This window comes from Equus quagga, chromosome 3 (assembly GCF_021613505.1).
Source record: "Equus quagga isolate Etosha38 chromosome 3, UCLA_HA_Equagga_1.0, whole genome shotgun sequence".
Taxonomy (NCBI): Eukaryota; Metazoa; Chordata; class Mammalia; order Perissodactyla; family Equidae; genus Equus; species Equus quagga.
The window spans coordinates 37,225,655-37,249,938 of NC_060269.1; the positions used below are offsets into that span (position 1 = coordinate 37,225,655).

The window sequence follows — 24,284 nt, forward strand, 5'->3', positions numbered from 1 at the left end:
TACTCCTCCTTGGATTACTAGCCCCATCTAAAAATACTGAAAATGATAGTTTTCAAATTAGTTCAGTTTACTCTTCTAGTTATTATAAGCTTACTTGAAATTCTAAACTGTTTGGTTAAATTGATATATTAACTACTCTTTTAACAATTCCTATTCTGCTAGACCAACCTGGGTATTGGGTTAAATTAAGTAAAGGCAGAAAGGAAATTTTTAAAAACTAGTAAATTCCCAACATAATCATTTCCTTTGCAATTAACATCTTCTCTTACCATGGGTAAAACCAAAGCCTCAGTATTAAAGCTGCACCTGTAATCCACTATTCCAAATTTGAATGTTGATTACACTTCAGCCAAGAAAGTGGTTACTTCTGAGCATGAATCTTCAAGTGTGAAGCATAGTTCACAAGATAAATTTTGGAAGATCTATGACATTCTTTATGGCCATAGCAACATTTTCTCAAATTTCTATTATTTATAGCTATGCCAATCACCCCAAATTTATGACCATGTTATATAATGAATTAATGTAAAATAAGCCACTGAAAAACACATTTTAACAGAGCAGTATTTATATTTTATAAGTATAACTGTCCCTACAAAATGTGCTGACGGGCCTTTAGAGGTTTTATCTGTAGCTTTAGGGCCAACAATCACATACACAATTGTAAAGTTACCTTGAAGATGATGATGCTGTCTACCGGAATAACTCAGAAAAGTAAACTGACCCATATCCAGACACCTTTGGAAAGCAGAAGCAATGCTCAAAATTCCTGCCTTCAAACTATGCTCTGTAAGATCAGCCTCACCTTCTGTTAGAAAAAGGCTAACTTTAAATTATTAAATTAAAAAAGAAAAATCATAACTTAACTCTGCTCCATAATTGCTGCAGATGAGTTATTAAAATTCCAAACTTATGTAATATTATCATAAAATATGGCATTCTTCTCAAGAAAGCCACAAATTGGATTTGAGTTTATGCACTGTAAAACCCAGATGGTTTGCTTAACTACTCAGACATCCTCCAGTTCAAAAGTTAATTGAACTGAAAACCAAAATTTTGATAATTGATATGCTTCGAGGGACTCAAGCAGAAGGATAAATTAGCCTCATGCAAAGGGTGTTAATAGACTTGAGAAGCCACAACAATTGGTCAGAAAATATTGTCAAAGTAGAAGAAAAGTATATTTCTTCTATAGGGTAGCTAAGTACACATTACCTGGACTTCCCATGATGCTGTTTTTCTTTCTCCATTTTTTTACTCACTGATTCAATATTAGTCACTATTTTACCCAGTTTAACTTGTTCTGGAGTTTAAAAAAAAAAAGAAAAGCTTTAATTGTATACTATTAGTTTTCAAGTTCTAAGTGCATTTTTTGAATTAAATTGCAAATCACAGATTTTTTAATAACCAGAGGTACAATATTTTTTTAAAAAATTACTAACACAAAGATACTCTAAAAACACATTTGGGTGTTTTTTACCCCCATGCTCCTCAGATGTTTTGCAATTACTAAAATTTAGGGCCGAAAGTAGACAGTAAATGAACTGCATATATCAGAAAGGAGATAGCTCCCGGAGAAATGTCGGCAACAGCATAGCATATACCAATGAATACAAACAGCCTCGTTTATACATACCAGCATTATCATCATCATCATCATCACCATAAAGCTTAGTTTTTATAGGAGAACCAGCTATTTTAAAATAATTTAGCAATCATTAGTTAATGTAAATAGGAACACTGAGTGCTCCAGAATCTCATCCATTTGATAGAGAGGAAGACTGAAGTCCAGCAAAGGCAAAAGTTCTGCTTTTAAAAAACAATCTAGTACTTCGAGACTAAAGCGTGATCTACATCAATATTTTTTAAATACCTATTACTTTCTATTTTGTACAGATAATGGGACGAACATAGTTTGAAACATTATAACAAGTTATTGTCTTATATCTATTAAGCACCTTCTAGCTACTAGCTCAGGTATATCACAGATACGGAGAAAATATGAGATGAAACCCTCTGTTTTAGAAATATTTACAAACTAGTTGGTGTGTCAATGCTAACAAATAGAATAGCACAGCTGAATGCATTATGTAATTTAGATTTTAAATGTATAACATGGAATATAAAAATTTGGGAGAAATGGAAAACAGAATGTTAATATTAATTGACTATTTATAATATACCAGGGGTTTTGGTTAGCATTCCCTATGATACTTAAGCCTCTGAACCTGTTGTTCGGTGGTTTTTTGGGTTTGTGTGTGTGTGAACTACTGTGATTATTCCTTGCTACACGTGAGGAAAGCAGCTTACGAAGATCTTTTAAGTTAAAAGGTGCAGTGCCAGGACTCGAACCTGTATTCCTCTGACTGTAAATTCACCCTTCATCAGTCTGCTCTACTGTTCCCCACAGTTCATGGGGCCTCAGGTGACTAATCAGCAAAGGAGAGTAATTTCTGTATTGCTTCCTTTGGAAGGTGACTATAGAGCTCAAAAGACACGCTCTACGTAAAGATACACGGTAGGTTGAGAAATAGCATATTAAGGTGAAGAAGTAGAGAAAGAATTTAAAAGTTTGAGTCTTAAAAATAGAAACATCTAAAAGCATTTGCCTTATGCTAAGTGCACTAATTGCTGGATATGGATTATCATATTTTATTCTCACAACAACCCCATAAATTAGATACTATTATTATCCCCGTTTTACAGATGAGGAAACTGAAGCAGAGAAATAGAGATTAACTTTCCCAAGGTTATATAGCTAGCAGTAGGTAGAGTCGATATTCAAACCCAGGCAGGCAGTCCCTGAGCCTGCATTCTTAATCACTATGATACTCAATATGCATATTTGCTTATTTTATTTATTTAAGGAATATGTACTTAGTGAAAATTGCTATGCTAACTCCTCGAGAAGGGAGATGTAGGATATAACTTTTAATAAAACAGGATGACCACGCTCAATGGACAGTACGACTAACAGTGACAATCACTGCTGAAAAGTGAAGGAGAAAAATGATGGGGGAAAGCAAAATGTATGCTCATTTTGAGAAAAAATCTGTTAAAAACTTTGAGCATAATCCATTTAAATGCCCTATAGAGTAGCATTTAAACAAATCATGTTAGGACTATATCCAAAATAAAAAATAAGTGCAGTTATACCCCTAGAAGAAGTAGTATAGAGTAAAAGCAGATTTCTAGAGAGGAAGTTAAAGCATATGAAAATCCAACATTACTTCTAATTAGCTTAGATAAACCTTTAGATGGGGAATCAGACACTGTATGACTTAGGGCAAATATACTATCTCTGGGTTCATAACTATTCCCTTTATGTAAAATCTAGTCTCTAAAACAATTACACCAAACTCTAGAATTTCAGTTCTGGAAAATAAATTATACATCACTTCTGGTTAGAATAATTAGCAAATGAGAGACAGACAGAGACTGGGAAAAGAAAATGTAGGTAAACCAATGAGTATTTGGGGGTTTTGTAACGAAATCAAACAAATGGAACATAAGCATTAGAACTGCCAACTAAAGGACTTTAGTCCTTAACTCTGTTTACGATGTTTTCCTCCGAGGTCAGCTGGAACCAATCATTCATTCACCTGTAATCAATCATCCATTCAATTTCCTTCACTTCTGACTATTTCACCTGTCTTCTTCATGGGCTCATTTTGCTTTGACCACCTCCAGCTGTTGTTTATGCCCACAGCTCCTTCCCTGCCTGCCTTCTAACACTTCACTTGAATGATTTGGTCCACCCCCATGGCTACATTTATCATCTAAATGTGGATGCCTCACAAAATCTGTGTATCTTGGCTCAGACCACTCTCAATTGCCATATTTGAATAACCAACTATCTCTATACACATGTCCCAAAGACATCTCAATCAACGTGTCCCTCTCACAATTAATTACACTACCATCCATCCATAAACCTAGAAGCCACTTCTACTACTCACTCTCCTTCAATCTCCTCATACAATCATTCATTAAATCCCTTCCATATTTTCCCACTCACACTGCCTCCACATAGACCTTTATCATCTCTCCTCTGAAACACGAATAGTTTCCTCACTCGGATTCCTGCCTCCAACCATGTTACCCTCCAATCCATCCTCCATACTTTCCATAAATAATCTTTGCTTCCCAAATTATGGGATTTTAAACTATCATTGTATCATTTTTTTTAATTTAATTTCACTGTAATCAGAGAACATGATTTGTATAATTCCAAATTCTTTGAAATTTGACTCCTACTCTATAGACCAGTGTATAGTCAATGTTCATAATATTCCATATTTGTCTGGAAATAATGTATATTCTCTCATTGTTGGTCTAAATTCACCTAATAAATCAAGCTTGTTAATTTAACTGTTTAAATCAAATACTTCATGGCCTTAGTGAAATATATGTATGCACACACATATGTAAGTATGTGTACACATAAATTTTTTGCTGGACCATTTGAAAGTAAGTTCAAAACAGCATAATATTTCACCCTTAAATACTTCGTCACATAGCTCTTAAGAACAATTACATCTCCTACATATTCACAATACCTACCCCCAAAATTTAAAATTGATACAATAATATTATCTAATATATTATCTGTATACAAATTTCCCTAATTGTCCTCCAAGATATCATTCCTAGCTTTTTATTTTTTCAACCCAGGGTCTAATCAAGGATCACATATAGCTCTTAGATCTACTTTAACCCATAATTGCCTTTTCCGATATGGTAGCCACCAGCATATGACTCCTGAGTTCTTAAAACATGGCTACACTGAATTAAGATGTGCTGGAAATATAAAATACACTTGAATTTCTAAGATTTACTACAAACATATAATATACCTGATTAATAATTTTACGTTAATTACATGTTTAAATATTTTCACATATTAAACTAAATAAAATATATCATTGAAATTAATTTTACCTGTTTCTCTTTACCTTTTTTAATGTGACCACCAAAAAAGTTTAAAGTACATTTGCGGCTTGCATTACCTTTCAACCAGACAGCACTGACCTAGAAGATTCCTCCCACCCTTTTTCATCTTTTTTCACAAAGATATTCTTGTAGGCAATCTGGATTCTTCTCATTGTTCCTTTAAGACTACACTGAAACTAAATATTTTTGATAGAAATGCACATAAGTGATATGATGTTCTTCCTATTACATCACATAAAAATTATTGCTAAATTTGACTAAGGTGATAACTGCCAAATGTTTCCACTATAAAGGTATATTTTCTCTTTGCAATTAATAAATAATTTCTGGCTGATACATTGAGTCCATGTTAATATTCTGTTTCCCAACCACTTTTCATAAAAAATGTTTCAGCATCCACTAATAACTTATTAAAACATCAAAACATTAAATTTCGTATTTAAATTATTATATATTTATTTCTAAAATTCCTTTGGTTCTTTGTCAAATCTTTCTGAACATCTACATAGTCTCTACTTCATTCATATTTTTATACTTTCACTTTTTAAACATATTAAGCATACTTATTTTCTATTCTATATCAGACAATTCTAATCTCTATGGTCTTTGTAAATGTAATTTCATTTTGGGGGAGCTGGAGGTCAAAGTCTTTCACTCATAGGGGCTAATTTCTTCATGCATTTTGTGATTTTTTTTAACTTGTAAACTCACATTCCATAGGAATGGGAATTATTTGCAACCTGAGATTAAGATCCATTCCTCAAGAAACAATTTGATTTTCCTCCAGGAAGTTAAGGGAACTTTCAACTCATAATAACATTAAACTAATTTCTCACTTAGGGATTTATGAGATACTGGTAATGTGGATTCTGATTCATTTCCAGGTGAGCTTGTTTGTGGTTATGAATTACAACTTTTTTTCTTCTCTTAGAGCCAAGGATGAGATAGTCAAGTTTCTTTGTCATATCCTTCTTACAAAGCAAGGCTTTTTATTGTCCTGGTTTAGTCTTTCACTGACATCATCACTGTTTTGGGGGGAGGGTCTCAGATTTTGGGGAGTCTCTGACCTGACTTCCCACCTTGCATGTGCCAGAGGTATTTTCTCTGTGCCTTACCCATGCAAGGTCCAGTGAAAACGAAAGCTCAAGGCCACCAGAGATATGCAGAAACTGCCAAGAACAGAAGCTGGCCTCTGGCCTAAGTCTTTAGATTTGTTGTTCTGTTTCTTGCCATTGTGGATTCTCAGGTGCTGTATAAAAATGTCTTGAATGAAAGAATGCCTGGAATACTCTTCCCCATTTTGCTAGTCATTCACATTTTTTTTTTAAAGATTTTATTTTTTTCCTTTTTCTCCCCAAAGCCCCCAGTACATAGTTGTATATTCTTCATTGTGGGTTCTTCTAGTTGTGGTATGTGGGACGCTGCCTCAGCGTGGTTTGATGAGCAGTGCCATGTCCGCGCCCAGGATTCGAACCAACGAAACACTGGGCCGCCTGCAGCGGAGCCCGCGAACTTAACCACTCAGCCACGGGGCCAGCCCCGCTAGTCATTCACATTTTGAGACACAACTCAGGGCACGCTATTTGGTCTATCTGAACATTGAAACAATTTGCAGCACTCATTGTTCACTTGGCCCACTGCCCCTTTTATTAGTCTATCAACCCTGTGATGATGTGGACTGGGACGTATTCCCCTTGAATCTTCAGCACTTGATTATAATACCTAGTGCATTCAGCAGACTTCGTTAGATGAATCAATAAATAAAATATTTAACACCTCTTATTCAGTTACATAGAATTTTAATATCACTACTTCATGTTTGCCAGTGACATGGATTAATTTCTGTCAATTTTTTCTCAGATACAATAGATACTCTATACATTCCTCCTTCAACTAATTACCATTTCTCCCCTAACCTTCATAAACAATCCCTATTTCTCCCCCTTCCACAAAAAAACAAAACAAAACAGGAGCTCTAATTCAGGTGGCTGAAAGCAGCCAACCTGAAATAGTTAAACTGGGCCAATGTAAGTTACCAGGAACTAGTTTTCTAGAATTTAGGGTTTTAATAATTCGGAAATTGGATTCCGTAAAAGGGAGTGTGTTCCCTGTCACAGGTGTCTCCTGGCAGAGATTGGGCAAGAACTTTCTGGAGAACATTATAAAGGTATTTTATATCATGAAATTAGTTGGGCTAGAAGAGCTTTAAGTTCTCTTCTACACAGAGACTTAATGGTACTATAAAAGTGCTTCACATGGGTTAAATCCAGATCCTTTTCACTGAAAAAGGAGAGTATAGATTTTGTATATTGAGCGATTATAAAATACTTTTCTCATTTTTCTCTCGTTTTAAGGCCCACTATTTAAATTGCATTCGATTTCACATGAAGTAATTATAACAAAATTTAAACCTTAATGTTTCAAATTTATAGACAGATTAATTAGTCAAGAATGACAGATTGCAATTTACTGACATTTCACATTCTAGTGTGTGGGCTGGGTGGATGTCATATGATTTTCTACTGTTGGAATTTCTAGCACATGTGTGTTATATAGGATGCCAATTCCTCACTAGATTGTGAACTCTTTCTTGGTCTCTTGAGGACAGGATTATGTTTTTATCCATCATCCACTTCTTCAATCATTCATTCAACAAATATTTGCCAAATGCCTATAATGTGACAGGTAGTCTGCTGGGCACCAAGGATGCAAGAAATAACCTGGGGACTATGAAGGCTGTATTCTGGGGAACTACATTAACTAAATAATTGCACAAATAATTGAGTAATTCTAATTGCAGTGCTATGAAAATTTATTTCCATTATCTCATAAATTCAAGACAAGAAATAAAATGTGTCCTTTAGCTTTTGCAATGAGGAGGTTATTGGTGGACAGTTTAATAGAAAGATGGAATTGGGAGCAAAATTTCACTGTTCTAAAAGAATAAAGTTACTGCAGATAGTAAATGTAGACTCTCCTTTCAAGAGGTGTGTTTTGAAGGGAAGAAGAGAAATGAAATGATCACTACGGGGACATAAGTTTGAGAAAGAATGTTTTGGTGTCAATATACTTTTTAAATATAAGGGACTTTAGCAAGCTTATCCATTATAGGAAAGGAGAAGGTGGAAAGAGAAGAAAGCAAATAATACATGATAGACGAGATAGGTTCCTGACAAAGAATGGAAGGGATGGAATAGAATTTAGCCACAATCTAGAGAAAAGAGGCATTTTCTTCTAAAAGAAGAAATTAGATAAGGTTTCAGGTAGCTATTGATAAGTTTCCAATAGTTTACCATGAACAACTTTATCTTTTCTGTGAAGCAGGAGGTAAAGTCATTTACTGAGAGAAGGGGACAGAAGTTTGAGAAGGGTCTCCAGGAGAGTGGCAAAGATTTGAAATAAATAGTAAGTGCGGTGGGTAAAAGAATTGACCAAGGTTCAAATGAGAGCTTTTAACACTGATTACCTCTTAATACAGTCATCATCATAGCTAACACTTAATAATGAAACAAGACAAAAACTTCAATTTCTCTTCACTTTACAGCTAAATGTTTAAACTGGTCATCTACACATATTGTTTGCACTTCCTCACCCCACTTACTCTTCAGTCCACTCCCAATGCAGCTTACACAGTCACCACTCTTTATCAAAGATACAATGACTTCCATGGTATCATACCCACTAGACAAATCTCTGTCTGCTTTTTACTGGGCCTTCAGCAGCACTCGGTGACAATGGTGACTCTCTTATGAAGAGATTGCGTGACAACACTTTCTCCTGGTTTTCCTCCTATGAAAACCAGGCTGCTCATTTTCAATATCCTTTGCTGACTCTCCCAGGAGAGTCATAAAGAATGGTATGCTTTGGGCCTCTATCATAAGCCCTTTTGTTTAGGTTAATGTCACCTGTTCCTTAGGATATTTCATCCAGTTCCTTGGGTAAATTATATCCATACACTAATGAATTTAAAGTTTTATTCTCCAGCCCATACTTGTCCTCAAAATTTCAGACTCTTATATGTGAATTTGCATGTTAACAAGCATCTTGAATATAATATATGTAAGGGAACTCTTGATTTTCTCTTCCAAAAACTGTTCTTTCTTGTCTGTCTTGTGTCATTAACTGACATCACCATTAAGCCACCTGTTCAAACTAGAAACTCATTACCTATCACCAAAATGTATCTCAAATTTGTCCATTTCTCTCCAATTTTACTATCACCACATCATTGCCACAATAATGCTGCCTAACAAGCCAAACCAAAATTCAGTAGATTACAAGTTTAGATTTTTCTTGCTCACAGTCCTTTGACTTGGCCAGAGCAGCTCTGCTCCAAGCTATGGGTCAACTGGCTTAGAGAGGCCAGGCTGGAGGGGTGCATCCTATGGTATGGTCTTTTCATGGCAGATAAAGGGGTGTAAGAGACAAGTTAAACCACTAATACATTTAAAGCTACTGCTTGCATTATGTCTTCTCATCTTCTATTGGTCAAAGCAAGCACATAGCAAATCTCAAAGTCAATGACTATACTCCGACCCAAGGTGGAGGAGGAAGGGAGTGAATACATGTTGAATTATAACCCATGTAAGCCAACATTATCATTTGCCTGGACTGAAAAAATAGCTTTTTAATTAGTCTTTTATTTTCCCTCCAGCCTCTATTTAGTCAATTCTAAACAGAAGTCAACATATCTTTTTAAAATGGAAATTTGATCATAACATTCTCCTTAAAACCATTCAACGACTTTCCACCACTCTTAAAATAAAAATCAGTTCCTTGCCATTACCTACAAGGCCGTACATCATCTGATTCCTGCCCACATGATTTCACATCACTATCTTTATTTTCTCTGACATTGCACTATAGCCACCATGGTTTCCCTTCAGGACCTTGAATAAGTCAACTCCTGTCCTTTCTCAGGGCTTTTTCACAGCCTGGATTGCTCTTATATTGCTGCCAGTGATGTGCTTTAGCTGGCTTGTGCCAGCTTTCAAGAGTCAATTGTTAAATGTTTAGAAGTTCTGCAATCCAGACATTAAACCCTTGGTAACCTAAAATCAGCCACGGCAGGAAAATTTATACCATGAAAGCCAGGACATGTTATATCAGCCTTTTTTCTTTTCCAGGAAGCCAGTTTAGCAGCACACCACTGGTCCTCTTCTCCGTCAGATCTCTGATCACATCTCAGTTCCTCAGAGACGGCTTCATGACATTTGCATCTTAAGAAGGTCCACACAGTCTATTACATCACTCGATTTCCTTCACTGTGATAGTCATGTTTGTAATTATCTTATCTGTCTGTTTACTTTTTGCCTATCTTCCCCCAGCAGGATGTAAGCTCCATTTTCAAAACTCTGTCACCAGTATCAAGAAGAGTAGCTGCCATATAATAGATGCTTAATAAATACCTATTGGATGAATGAATGAATAAATTTTTCCCCTGGTATGTTATGAATTATTTAAGAATGGGGACATTTTTATTGCCTTTATAACTAATATATAGCATTATAAATCAGAAGCACAGTAAATATTAATTGAAGAAATGAAATAACTTACTAATGTATTTACTAGGTACAGATATAACAAATTTCAGATTCTATGTCAGAAAGGGGAAAAAGGCATTTGTGCTAGACTGGTTGTCTGAATACTTCAGATTTCACTATATATTTTTCTACTCCACCTTCATGTAGAAATTATTACAATCTCAATATAACATCTCAACTAATTGTTATAATCTCAATATAATATCTTTCAACTAATAAATTATTACTAACTACCTCCTTCAGCCATGTGTCAGAGACCATGAAGGCTATAAGAAAAGGGTAAAACATCATCACCACCTCCCAAAAGTTTATATTCTATTAGTCCCACAGTAAAGGTAATCATTCATTCATTTATTGAACAAAAACTTTAGAGCCTAGCCTAGCATATATTAGGCACTCAACAAATACTGAATGAACAAATAAAATTCAGCCAGGAACCAAGATCAGAGTTTAATTAAATGCAAGAGAATATAAAGTTCTCTATGATATCAGCAGAAGTGTACTGGAAATTAGCCCATGTTTCATCAGTATAATTTAACTCCACTATGAGACCTCAATGTGTAAAACAATGGTGCAAAATGTATTAAAACAACAAATTGATAACTATTCTCAGAAATCTAAAAATATAATGTAACAGTAAGGAAAAGGAAGTAAAAGATTTCATAACTCCAATAAACTTTAAGACAATTTACTCAAGTATAATCAATCCAATGTCTACCAGGTGCAAATTATTATGTTAACTGATATGAGATTTCAGGAATCTGAATCTCATCCTCCAGGTGGCTATATTGCATTATTTATGAGGGATCATAGAGAGAAGTGGCTAAGAGGGCAGATAGACTTGAGGGGGTATAAATTTAAACTTTACAATTTATCATCAAATTGTAATCACCCTCAAAAAGTTACATCATGTCTCTGAGTTCAGCTTCCTTATTTGTAAAACTATATATGATGATAACAAGTTGCCGTGAGGATTGGTGAATGATACATGCAAAGTATTTAACACAATGCCTGGTACTCAATCAGTAAGTGAGCAATAAAATTAGTGATGTTGATGGTTATAATGATGAGAATTATAAAAATATGACATTGATAACAGGCTAAACAGGAGATGAGGCAGAAATATAACATGTCATGAAGTGGAGGCTGTCAGTGCCATAAGATAAAATGCCACCAAAGTATTAAGTCAAGTATGTAAACTTTTGGTAATAGAATAACATATTGAAAACAAAACACAAAGTCATATTATCCCAAATAAATATTCCTATGCCTAAAATTTCTCTATCAAGCATCAATTTCTCGCTTATCCAGTCATAAAATACAGCAGGACTCATCAAGCCTTTGGCAAGTTAGGTAGCATACACTCTTCCCCCCAAAGAAAAACTGTACCAGTTATCCCCTAGTGAAATAGCTGAATCCCTACCAAGTAAATATCACAGCCAAAGGCTTAACAAAACTGCCCAGAAGAAATGTGTTTATATTGATCCTCTTCGGCCACTCTCTCCAACAAAAAACAAAAAAATAAACAAACTGAAAAAAAAAAAAAAAAACAAACAACAAAGACCCAAAAGTATAGCTACAGTTCAATGACTCTTGCAAATCTGAACCTTTGCTCAGGCTTCCTGGGCTCTGGTCCACCTGATGGAAAAATACTGGTGTATATCCCTAGTCAGCCAATCTTGATCTTTCCCTTAAACAAAATTAAAACAGGTGTCAGGAGATAATTCTCCATGCGTGTTTTCATATTTCTGCACTGTCAGGGCTTTCTGAGCAACAAATTCTGACTCTGGGTTAAAGGATGCTTGAATGGCAAACAAGTTATGGAAGTTAGAGACCTCAGGAGAGATGCAGAGGCACCTCCCCTGGAACCATTTATTTACATTCCAAAGAGTAGTAGATGTAGGGACCTTCACTTCACCTCCGCTTCCCAGAATGGATTTGCCTACATCTATAAAGCACTTCTTGGTCAATGAAGAAATGAAAGAAGAAATAAAAAAATTCCTGGAGATAAGGGAAAATGAAGACATGACATGCCAAATTCTGTGGGATACAGCAAAAGCTGTTCTATGAGGGAAGTTTATAGCAATTCAGGCCTACCTCAACAAAGAAGAAAAATCCCAAATAGACAATCTAAAAGTGCACCTAAAGGTACTGGAAAAAGAACAACAAACAAAGCCCAAAATCAGCAGAAGGAAGGAAATAATAAAAATCAGAGCAGAAATAAATGAAATAGAGACTAAAAGAAATAGAAAAAACTAATGAAACCAAGAGCTGGTTCTTTGAAAAGATAAACAAAATTGACAAACCCTTAGATAGACTCACCAAGAGAAAAAGAGAGAAGGCTCAAATAAATAAAATCAGAAATGAAAGAGGAGAGATTACAACGGACACCTCAGAAATACAAAAGATGATAAGAGAATACTATGAAAAGCTATATGCCAACAAATTGGATAATCTAGAAGAAATGGATAAATTCTTAGAAACATACAACCTTCCAAAACTGGACCAAGAAGAAGTAGAAAATTTGAATAGACCGATCACCAGTAAGGAGATCGAAACAGCAATTAAAAACCTCCCAAAAAATAGAAGTCCAGGACCACATGGCTTCCCTGGTGAATTTTACCAAACATTCAAAGAAGACTTAATACCTATCCTTCTCAAACTCTTCCAAAAAATTGAAGAGGTGGGGAGGTTTCCTAACTCCTTCTACGAAGCCAACATTATCCTGATACCAAAACCAGATAAAGACAACACAAGAAAAGAAAATTACAGGCCAATATCACTGATGAACATCAATGCAAAAATCCTCAACAAAATACTAGCAAATTAAATACAACAATACATTAAAAAGACCATATATCATGATCAAGTGGGTTTCATTCCTGGGATGCAGGGATGGTTCAACATCCATAAATCTATCAACGTGATACACCACATTAACAAAATGAAGAATAAAAATCACATGATCATCTCAGTAGATGCAGAGAAAGCATTTGACAAGATACAGCATCCATTTCTGATAAAATCTCTTAATAAAATGAGTATAGAAGGAAAATACCTCAACATAATAAAGGCCATATATGACAAACCCACAGCAAATATCATTCTAAATGCAGAAAAACTGAAAGTTATCCCTCTAAAAACAGGAACCAGACAAGGATGCCCACTGTCACCACTCTTATTTAACATAGTATTGGAAGTCCTAGCCAGAGCAATCAGGCAAGAAAAAGAAATAAAAGGGATCCACATTGGAAAAGAAGAAGTGAAACTGTCACTCTTTGTAGACAACATGATTTCATATCTAGAAAACCCTAAAGATTCCACTAAAAAACTTTTAGAAACAATAAAGGAATACAGTCAAGTCACAGGATACAAAATCAATGTACAAAAATCGATTGCGTTTCTATACACTAACAACAAAGTAGCAAAAAGAGAATTTAAGAATACAATCCCATTTACAATTGCAACAAAAAGAATAAAATACCTAGGAATAAACTTAACCAAAGAGGTGAAAGATCTGTACACCAAAAACTATAAAACATTGTTGAAAGAAATCGAAGAAGACACAAAGAAATGGAAAGATATTCCATGCTCTTGGATTGGAAGGAGTAACATCGTTAAAATGTCCGTACTTCCTAAAGCAATCTATAAATTCAACGCAATCCCTATCAAAGTTCCAACAACATTTTTTACAGAAAAGAAGAAAGAATACTAAAATTTATATGGAACAACAAAAGACCTCGAATAGCCAAAGGATTCCTGAGAAAAAAGAACAAAGCTGAAGGTATCACACTCCCCGATTTCAAAATATACTACAAAGTCATAGTAACCAAAACAGCATGGTACTGGCACAAAAACAGACATACAGATCAATGGAACAGAATTGAGAGCCCAGAAGTAAACCCACACCTTTATGGACAGCTAATATTCGACAAGGGAGCCAAGAGCATATGATGGAGAAAGGAGAGTCTCTTCAATAAATAGTGTTGAGAAAATTGGACAGTCACATGCAAAAGAATGAAAGTAGACCATTCCCTTACACCATGCACAAAAATTAACTCAAAATGGATTAAAGACTTATATGTAAGACCCAAAACCATGAAACTTCTAGAAGAAAACATAGGCAGTACGCTCTTTGACATTGGTCTGAGCAGCATATTTTCAAGTCCCATGTCTGACCGGGCAAGGGAAACAAAAGAAAAAATGAACAAATGGGACTACATCAAACTAAAAAGCTTCTGCACAGCAAAGGAAACCATCAACAAAACAAAAAGACAACCTAACAATTGGGAGAAGATATTTGCAAACCATGTATCAGATAAGGGGTTAATATCCAAAATATACAAAGAACTCATAGAGCTCAACAACAAAAAAACCAACAATCCAATTAGAAAATGGGCAAAAGATCTGAACAGAGATTTCTCCAAAGAAGATATACGGATGGCCAACAGGCATATGAAAAGATGCTCAACATCATTAGCTATCAGGGAGATGCAAATCAAAACTACAATGAGGTATCACATCACTCCGGTCAGAATGGCTATAATTAACAAGACAGGAAACAACAAATGTTGGAGAGGATGTGGAGAGAAGGGAACTCTTGTTCACTGCTGGTGGGAGTGCAAAGTGGTGCAGCCACTATGGAAAACAATATGGAGTATCCTCAGAAAATTAAGGATAGATCTACCATATGATCCAGCTATTGCACTGCTGGGTATTTATCCAAAGAACTTGAAAACACAAAGATACTTGCACCCCTATGTTCACTGCAGCATTATACAGAATAGCCAAGACATGGAAGCAACCTAGGTGCCCATCCAGGGACGAATGGATAAAGAAGATGTGGTGTTTATACATGATGGACTACTACTCAGCCATAAGAAATGACGAAATCCGGCCATTTGTGACAACATGCATGGACCTTGAGGGTATTATGCTGAGTGAAATAAGTCAGAGGGAGAAAGTCAAATACCATATGATCTCACTCATAAGTAGAAGATAAAAACAACGACAAAAAAACACATAGCAACGGAGATTGGACTGGTGGTTACCATAGGGGAAGGGGGGAGGGAAGGGGGCAAAAGGGGTGATTAGGCACACATGTGAGGGCATGGACTATAATTAGTTTTCGGGTGGTGAACAAGATGTAACGTACACAGAATTCGAAATAAGATGTACATCCGAAAATAAATTAATTTTTTAAAAAAAAAGCACTTCTTGTCCCTCCCCCTTGCTCTCCTCCTCCCCCTCTCCTTCCACCTCTCCCTTTCTGTCTTCTCTTGTGGTCTTTATCTCTCCGCAGGGAAGGAGGGGTAAATATACCAAATGCCCTAAATAAGCTCTAAGATTCAGAATTTCAGAGTTCCCTTTCTGTGGTACTAACTCCACTGTACATGTGAGTAAAATCTGCCCTCACTGTGTTGTCCTAAGGGGAACTGAGGCATGGGAAAACTGAGGTAAAATGCTCTCTATTGTAATTAAAAGTCTGCCTCTAATCCAGAAACCTCATGTTTCTTGTCAGGATACATAGATGTGGATGGATGGATGGATAGACAGACAGATAGATAGATAGATAGATAGATAGATAGATAGATAGATAGATAGATAGACAGACAGATAGATACACAGATAAAGATATAAATCTTAACATAAGCAAGGCTGACACGCTCCTTCCCTTCATAGAGTCCCATGTGGAGGTGAGGAAAAAACTGACTTGCAGATGTGCGATTATTAGTCCAGCAATTATTCTGTTCCCTTATAGCTGCTTTCCAAGTTTAAGCATTTTTTGAGTTTTCCCTCTCTTCTCTGGACAACTTCTAATGTCTCAATTTCATTGCTTTTGAATCAGCTCCTTAAACTTAGCTCTGTCAGGTCACCTCCCGCAAGCCTTTTCCCCATGCTCCCTCATCACTGTGGAAGGAAGACAGTCCTCTGGTTATGGCTTGAGTTGAATACCTCAGCACTATTCTCTTTTAGATCATAGCTGGGTCCCTACTAGACCCTCGAGTACTAACCATTCTGTTGCACTCTCTCTCAGGACAAGGGTTTCTGAAAACAACTTGCTAAAAACACTCATTCCTTCAGGAAATGCATCATACCATACAGTGTGATCCATGTAAGGTGAGCAGCGTGGTCATTTGGGTGGACAGACTGAGTTTACCACTTCACCTCTGGCCTGGGGAAAGTCACTTAGCCTCTTAGCTTTAGTTTCCTCATTCTAATATTGGGGAATGATACTTCTAAGCATTATAAATCAGATTGTAATGTGTTAAATAAGTTATAAACTAACTGCATATAAAGTACTCAGGAAACAGGGAAGTGTTACTCTTGTCATTAACATTTTACTGTCTCTTTTGCTTCTCACTGACACAAAACATAAATTCATCAACACTCACTTTACCTAGCAGGACTCCTGTATCTACTAAGCACATCACCGGGGAGACCCTAGAAGAACTCATCTTTCCTTCCCATTGTGTCTGATCTAGGGAATATAGAAGACTTGGCCATATGCCCAAACTCCTGTGAATGCGCTTCCCAAAAGTGAGACAGACAAATACATGAACTGAGTCTCAGAAGCAAGTAAATACATAAGAACACTCTAACACAGGCCCTGAATCAGATTTTGAGAACTCAAAGAACTCATTAGACCCCAGCTGGAATACGATCCGAAGAAAGCTGGGAAGGGAGCAGCCATCAGAGGTGAGTGACAGATATAAATACAAGCCAATGTAAAACTAATTATACTCACATGTTAGAGGGTATACAAACATTCACGGGGAGGCCTAAAATACCACAGCCTTTTATCATAACCATTTAGTAGCCCTGACATAATAATGAGGATATTCATTTCTAATTTTACTCCTCACAGCAGATACTCATGGAGTGAGAAGTGTGTAATTACTAGGGCAGGGCTGCGAAACATAGAAGGTGGTAACTTTAAGGCGTTAGGGAGCGTTTGCAAATGAAGATTGTTTTCATTTATTAATTTTTGCAGCATTAATCATGTTACATCTTGCAATGGTGTTGTCATCTCTCTTGCATGCACACACTGAATTACTGAGCAGTGCTGTGCAATGTGTCTCACACGCTCTGGCACTTCCATTTCATACTTCACAGTTTTAGTGTCACTTTGAGGTTTGAAATGTTTCACAGTTATTTGCTATATGTGGGTGCCAAAAAGAGTCAGCCTATATCACTGAAAAAGATACTGCAAGAATAGAAAATAGTTAAAGTCAGATGGGAATTTTTGTCCCATTAACATTCAGAACTTTATCAAGAATCAATTTACTTTTTATCAAAATCTAATTTACGTTTTATAGCTGCATGGGTGCATACAATTATTTTTCTCACCACATACAGTTTTTATAAAGTTAAATATACACTTTTATTGATGTAGATAAGATTCTATAATTAGAAGGAAATTGAAAACACCATACATCTTTTCTAGCCGACAACATGCCCATATGCTTTAACGTAACAAAGCAAAAGCCTCAACCCAGTTACCTGATCTAATCCAGTATAAATATTGAGTGAATTTCCATGTATATATCTTAACGCATGTTTAGTTTGATGTGCTAAAGTTTATTTAAACAAAGATAAAATGACTTATTATCTGCCACAAATATAAATGCATTAAGACTGATCATACGTTGAACAATGTACTGATTGACATCTACAAATGACAGGCATTTTACCAACAATTTTTGTAAAGCACTAACACACTTGATGACTTCCGATTTCTGCCTATATACTCTTAACAGATGACTCCCTTGATTTACACACACCCACAGTACTTTTGCTTTGACCATCCAAATACTACGTGTATTTTTTATTAACATAATCTGTCCAGTAGTCAACCAAAAAGTTAAATGAACAAATAAATAAATAATTATAAACATGTTAAGACCTGAAAAAAGGAAGCTTTTCCCACAGGAGAGGTATGTAGAATAAGGACTTGGCACAAATCAAGCACTAAGGAAAGCTTTATCCTCTTCCTCTCCTTGTCTTTCCAACTGCACAAGATGCCTCCTCCAGTTTAAATGTCTGGTTTGTTTCATTACAAATAGAAATTGAGAGTCACTGGTAAGCATGAAAAGAAAGCAAAAAGAGAAATAAGCAATTACAGATGGAAACTCAAGTAGTGACATATTTAGGCATGCTCTGAATAAGTTTTTATAGTATCTGAAATAATTTTCCTCTGACACTTTAGAAGAATTTTTCCCTAATAGGAAGAGGGAATTTATGTTTACAGTGTGGCTATGTGAAAGATTAGGATTAGTCACTAGAAAGTAAGAGAGTAACTTTTCCATCTAGCGCTTAACAGAGAAACAAATAATGAACAGAAAGTAAGAGAGTAATTTTTCCATCTAGCGCTTAACAAAGAAACAAATAATGAAATGCTAACGTGTTGCCGGCACTACTAAAAGTTCAGAGGGCCTACTCTAGTTTCAAATATTCTAACAGGAATCTGGGGTAATCCTGAGAGTGGGTGTGCAGAGACAGGGCCAACCTCCACAAAATGGACAATGGGCAGAAGAAAAGCTGAACAAGACAGAATGCTAGCATGGTCTGCTTTGTGTTCTCAACTTAGTCTAAACTCTAACTTGACAAGGCCACACCAAACATGCAAAACTGTCTCTATTATAGTTTACATTTGCAACTTTCTCTTTAAATTCATGCACACTTAAATGCCTAGCAGCAACAAAAACAAAAAAACCTTAAAACATACAACTTCTTTATTGTAAGGATAGAAGCAGGCTACTGGAAAGTAATAATGTTACACTATTTTAAAAGTTTTGATTTAATTTGGTTATCTATATTAGCTACCTGTGTTGGACATTCTGATACTGGATTTACCATAGCCCCAAAGTACTGAAATTGTATCAAACGGCCTCATGAAATTAACAAAAAGTTATCAAAATAAATTAGCTGTAGTTCATGTTAAAGTTAAAATTAACACTTCCCAGTGGTGTGTTTAGAAGTCGGTTGGGGGAGGAGAGATGGAAGAAATGGATTATAAAATGCATGCAAAACTTCATAACTGTCACAACTTCCATAAAATACACAGATAAGTATTGGTTTAGACAGTAAGCCAAGGCTTCTAACTATTGTCTCTAAAGAGACCAATAGGGTCTTCAACCAAGTGTGTTTTGTTAATATTTTTAATTAGTTATGAACATGCTGCTCTTTGCATATCAAACTTCCTGTCCGATGTCATGGGGTTAACAAAAGCTATAAAATATATGGTCTGAGCCACCAAGAGAATTAGAGAATAACATCTTATGCAGAATAAGAAGTTATTTTAATAATATTTGGAAAGTAATAATTCAGAATATTCTTGAGAATGCCAAAGGAAAAATGATCACTGTTAAAGGGAAAATTGGACTAATGGTCAACTGCTGAATAGTTGAGACAGTTCCAATAAAAATGTGAGAATACGAGAGAGAGAATTCAAAGATCCTAACATTCTCTAGAACCCTTTTCCTACCTCACAACTTCACCCTCACTACTCCCTATACCACGAATGCCTTTCTTGTGTATAAGCACAAGACGTATATTTTCAAATGTGTGGTCTTTGTGAAGAATGTGAAAAGTTGGAGCAAAAATCTCCAGTTTTCCAATCTTTTTTTGCACACTACTATTAGTACATGAACTAATACACAGTACAAATGTTTTTGAGCAAGTGTTCTAATATATGAATAATTGTTTATCTTTAAATTATACTTATATTCTACTTTATTAACACATACATTATAAAACAAACAAAACTAGACATTCTAATCAGAAGTTATAGAAAAATGTAGACAGGAACTTATTCCTATACAATCAAATATCATCTTGCTCAATCATTGGAGTAAGCTCTCCCTATTATGATACCAATGGATTAGAGCAGGGGTTGGCAAAACACGGCCAGGGCCAAATTCAGCCCATCCATCACTTGTTTCTGTAAATAAAGTTTTACTGGAACATAGATAGCCATGCCCACATGTTTAGCTACTATCTAAGGCTGCTTTTGCCCTACAAAAGCAGAGATGAATAATTGTGACAGAGGCAATATGGTCCACAAAGCCAAAAATATTTACTATCTGATCCTTTATAGAAAAAGTTTGCCAACTGTCAGATTAGGATTAATTTCAAAGTACCTAAGAAGGGAGAGTTCTGCAGACAGAGCAATAAGACTGAGCATCTGAGATGGAGAGAAACAAAAAGGCAGCAGTGACAAATCTGCTAGGGATGCCAACCAAGTTGCAAAACAGGTGTAAGAGAGGAATTCCCTACCAGGATGTAACTATTAGGGTAGGGCTGACTACAGCGCCACAGGGTATGAAAACAGAACTTAACTACTGGTGAAAACAAAACATAAATCAAAAGGCAGAGAGAGGTATAGTTTGGGTGGGTTTTTTTAAACTGATATTTCTTATACCACTTCTATCAGAGGGTAAATATCTCTCTCCATCTCAGCACAACTTCAGTTGGCATAACTTTTATATCTATATCTATTGCCATAAACTTCAAAATAGGGGCCAAGGAGATATTTAAGATATAAATGGACAAAAACTATGATTTAACATGAAGAATGACTAGCACAGATTCCAATTCAGTGTCTCTCTTACACACACACACATGCACACACACATAATTCTAATACTGGCATCCTTTAGCAAATATCGTAATATTCCTTTGGCTATGACAGAGGGTTCTGTTAAATACGTTGCTAAAGCTAATTGTTGGAATATGATGAGCTTAGGCCTTCAAGTCTCCAATAATCTCTCTTCTCTTTGAACTGTTATTTTACTTAAAGTCAATGCCAACGATTCTAAAATTTAGTTATTCTCCAATCTTAGTTTTGACTTTTTCAACTAGAGAGGACAGAAATGAGCAAAGAAAGACATCTGACATATCTTTGCATGCCTCATGCCACTTAGCATGGGCATGTGGTAATATGCTCAACAAATAATTATTGATTGATTCCTGAGAGGTTATCTGAAAAACGTGATGTTGCATGTCAAATCTGATTTTCCCATTGCTTTTTATTACAAAATTGAGTATTCATTTTTTTAAATGTTTCAGTATGAAGCAGAAAGAACAGAACTAGGAATTTGGAAATTTGGTTGTTGTCACAGTGGTGTGACAAACTAGCTTTATAGACTTAAGCAAGCCACTGAGTCTCCTTTGTTTCTCTTTCAGCATAATGACAAGTTAGAACAGCTGACAACTAATATCCTATTTAGCTCGAAAAGCCTATGTGACAAAATCACATTTAAAGATATAGCAAATCTTTTAAAACCAGGTTATTCAAATCAGGTATTGCAAAATGGCAGCTGGAGGGCCAAATCAAGAGGCAAACATAGGGAGGCATACAACGTTCAAGAAGTGTTGAATCAGAGTGTATCTAGATAGGCGTGCTTTCTCCAGTTTGCCATAAACTCTATTCTTCCCCTTGATCACACTAGCTATTTCACACACTTATGTTACCTGCTGATCTAGAAGGGAATGTAAGTTTGTAATACATGATTAAAAGAATTATAATTCTGTTGTCATTTGATACCTCAATTGATTATCCTGAATGTGAAAAACAGAGGTACTATTGTTACTAAATAGAATGAGAAGTTAATAAGCTTCTATCAATATCCTTGAAGTCTTTTTTTTTCCAGAATGCAATATAGTGCAATGACAAGAACAGTGAATTGTAAATACAAAACAACCTGAGTTCTGGTCGTCTCCACCACTAATAAGACCTGTGACCTTGGGTGGCAATTCACTGAGGCTTCCTGGACCTCTGCTTTCTTATAGGTAAAATGGAGGTGCGGTGGTTAAACTAAATTGTATCTAATGTACATTTTATCTCTACAACTCTGCAATTCTATGATAACAAGCAATTTCATTATTTTGACGCTATTTCCTAGAACTCGATGAAAGCTACAGGCCTTTAGAAATAAACAGATTTATCTAAGCTAAAGAGAGGAAAAGATGTAGGAACACACTAGACTGATAGAATCAAAACACAGCAATAGACGAGCAAAAGGAGTGCTCGTTTCCTGAAATGTACACAGCAGTAAACAAAATAATGGAAAAGCCTCACTAAAACACAGAGCCACATGGCCTGAAAATTCTTTAGCAGGAATGCAAAACAGTCTAATGGTAATAACATTAGATTATGAATTAAAAACACTATGCTACAGTGCCTACTGTGACTTTTATTTGTGATTTTAGCTTCTTACTTAAACACACTGAGCCTCAAATTTCTTATTTACTAAAAAAGGGGAATAATAATGCTTTGAAACTACAAATGTATGTGCATAGAGTTTATGCCTGTTATAACAGACAGATATGTTTATAAGATAATTTTCTTGAGTGCCTTAGTGTTGGAAGAGGCAATCCATCAGTAGTCCTGAGCATCTCTAACAATCACATTGGGTGCCAAGAAGGCCAGGCTCTGGCCACTCTTTGCTCTTGACCCAGGCTGTTTCTCAGTTATGTTTGCAGCAAGCAACTTTAAGGAGTAGGGTAATGCCTTCCCTGGGACAAAGAGCATGCTCTTTCTAAAAGCCAAAGATTCCCCAAGCTCATGTCTTTCAGCTCTAACACAAACCCACAATGTGTACAGCATCCACCTGAGCCCCTCCACATGACCCCCACAGGTCTAGCAGGCAAGGGGAACTAACATGGACATGAAGCTCAGCCTGCATGCTGTGCCGTGAGGAATAAAATCTTGCCTCTGACAGGTCCTGATTCCGTGTCTTCTGCCTGCATCCATCAAACTGTGGCAGAATAACTTTTTAGCATGTAAATAAGGGGACATTCCAGACCCTAGACAGACCCTGTGAAGATGCTTAGTAAATAGATGTGTGTAGGATGAATGCAAGTTAGGGTATCTCATATGTATTTCATTACCTTTTCTTAGTAGAAACCTGAGGTAATTTCATGACCTATTCTTAGTAGAATAAATCAGATTCCTACATTTTAATCCAGAACCAGGAGGAGAACTTGTGTGGTGTTTCTGATCTTCCCTCTTCCTGGATCTCACAAATTGTCATCTGTTAGACAATACACCGCACTATCATTGACATCCCATCCTGCCAACCACTCAACATTACTGATGACAAATGCCAGAACCTCACCTCCTTTCTTCTTTCCCCACACAGTCAGAATTGTTCCCCCATTCAAAGCTAAGATCTTACAGCCTCACTACTAAGGTTCAAATCCTGAGCTAATCCTAGATCCGCCACACTAATTGCAAAGCAAGTTATTATAGCACACCAAAACCCAGAATATATTCTCTTTGTGGAAACTTTACGAATGATACTTCTGTGCCTTAATTGCATTTGAAATTGTTACAGAAAACAGGCAGAGCTGGAAAGACTGTAAAATTGCTTAGAATCATAGATAGGAACTTGGAGATTTAAGTGCCACCTCTACCATATTTTGTCAGAATGTAAATATAATTGCAGGTGCTTAGGAAAAAAAAAAAAGACAAGTATACCAATAAAAATCTTACATGCTGAATGCCAGAAAAGCAATATCACTCCTATTATAAGCCATTTTATGTGATAATTGCTTTTGAGAAATAGGGATAGGAATATTAACACTAACAGAAAGGCTTTAAAGAAATGCAAATTCCTGATTAGGATCATTTTCAAGTGAGGTAAACAGCTATTTGTAAATGATAATTTCTTCCTTTGTTTTCTCACCAGCTCTCAGCTTTCCTCATATTTCATACGATTATTTGTTTTAGGTAAAATATCTCAAACACCTTGACATACTTTCTCACCTTGCATTAGGACTCAT

The 24,284-nt window shown here is 35.9% G+C and overlaps 1 protein-coding gene across 1 annotated transcript in view; it reads right to left on the minus strand.

Moving 5' to 3' along the window:
• IQCM (IQ motif containing M) overlaps positions 1-24,284 on the minus strand; it is a 343,964-nt gene that overhangs the window by 290,316 nt on the left and 29,364 nt on the right. The window contains exon 4 of the mRNA XM_046657520.1: positions 1,216-1,303. Within this exon, the coding sequence (XP_046513476.1) occupies positions 1,216-1,303 (88 nt within the window). The remainder of the gene's footprint in view (positions 1-1,215; positions 1,304-24,284) is intronic.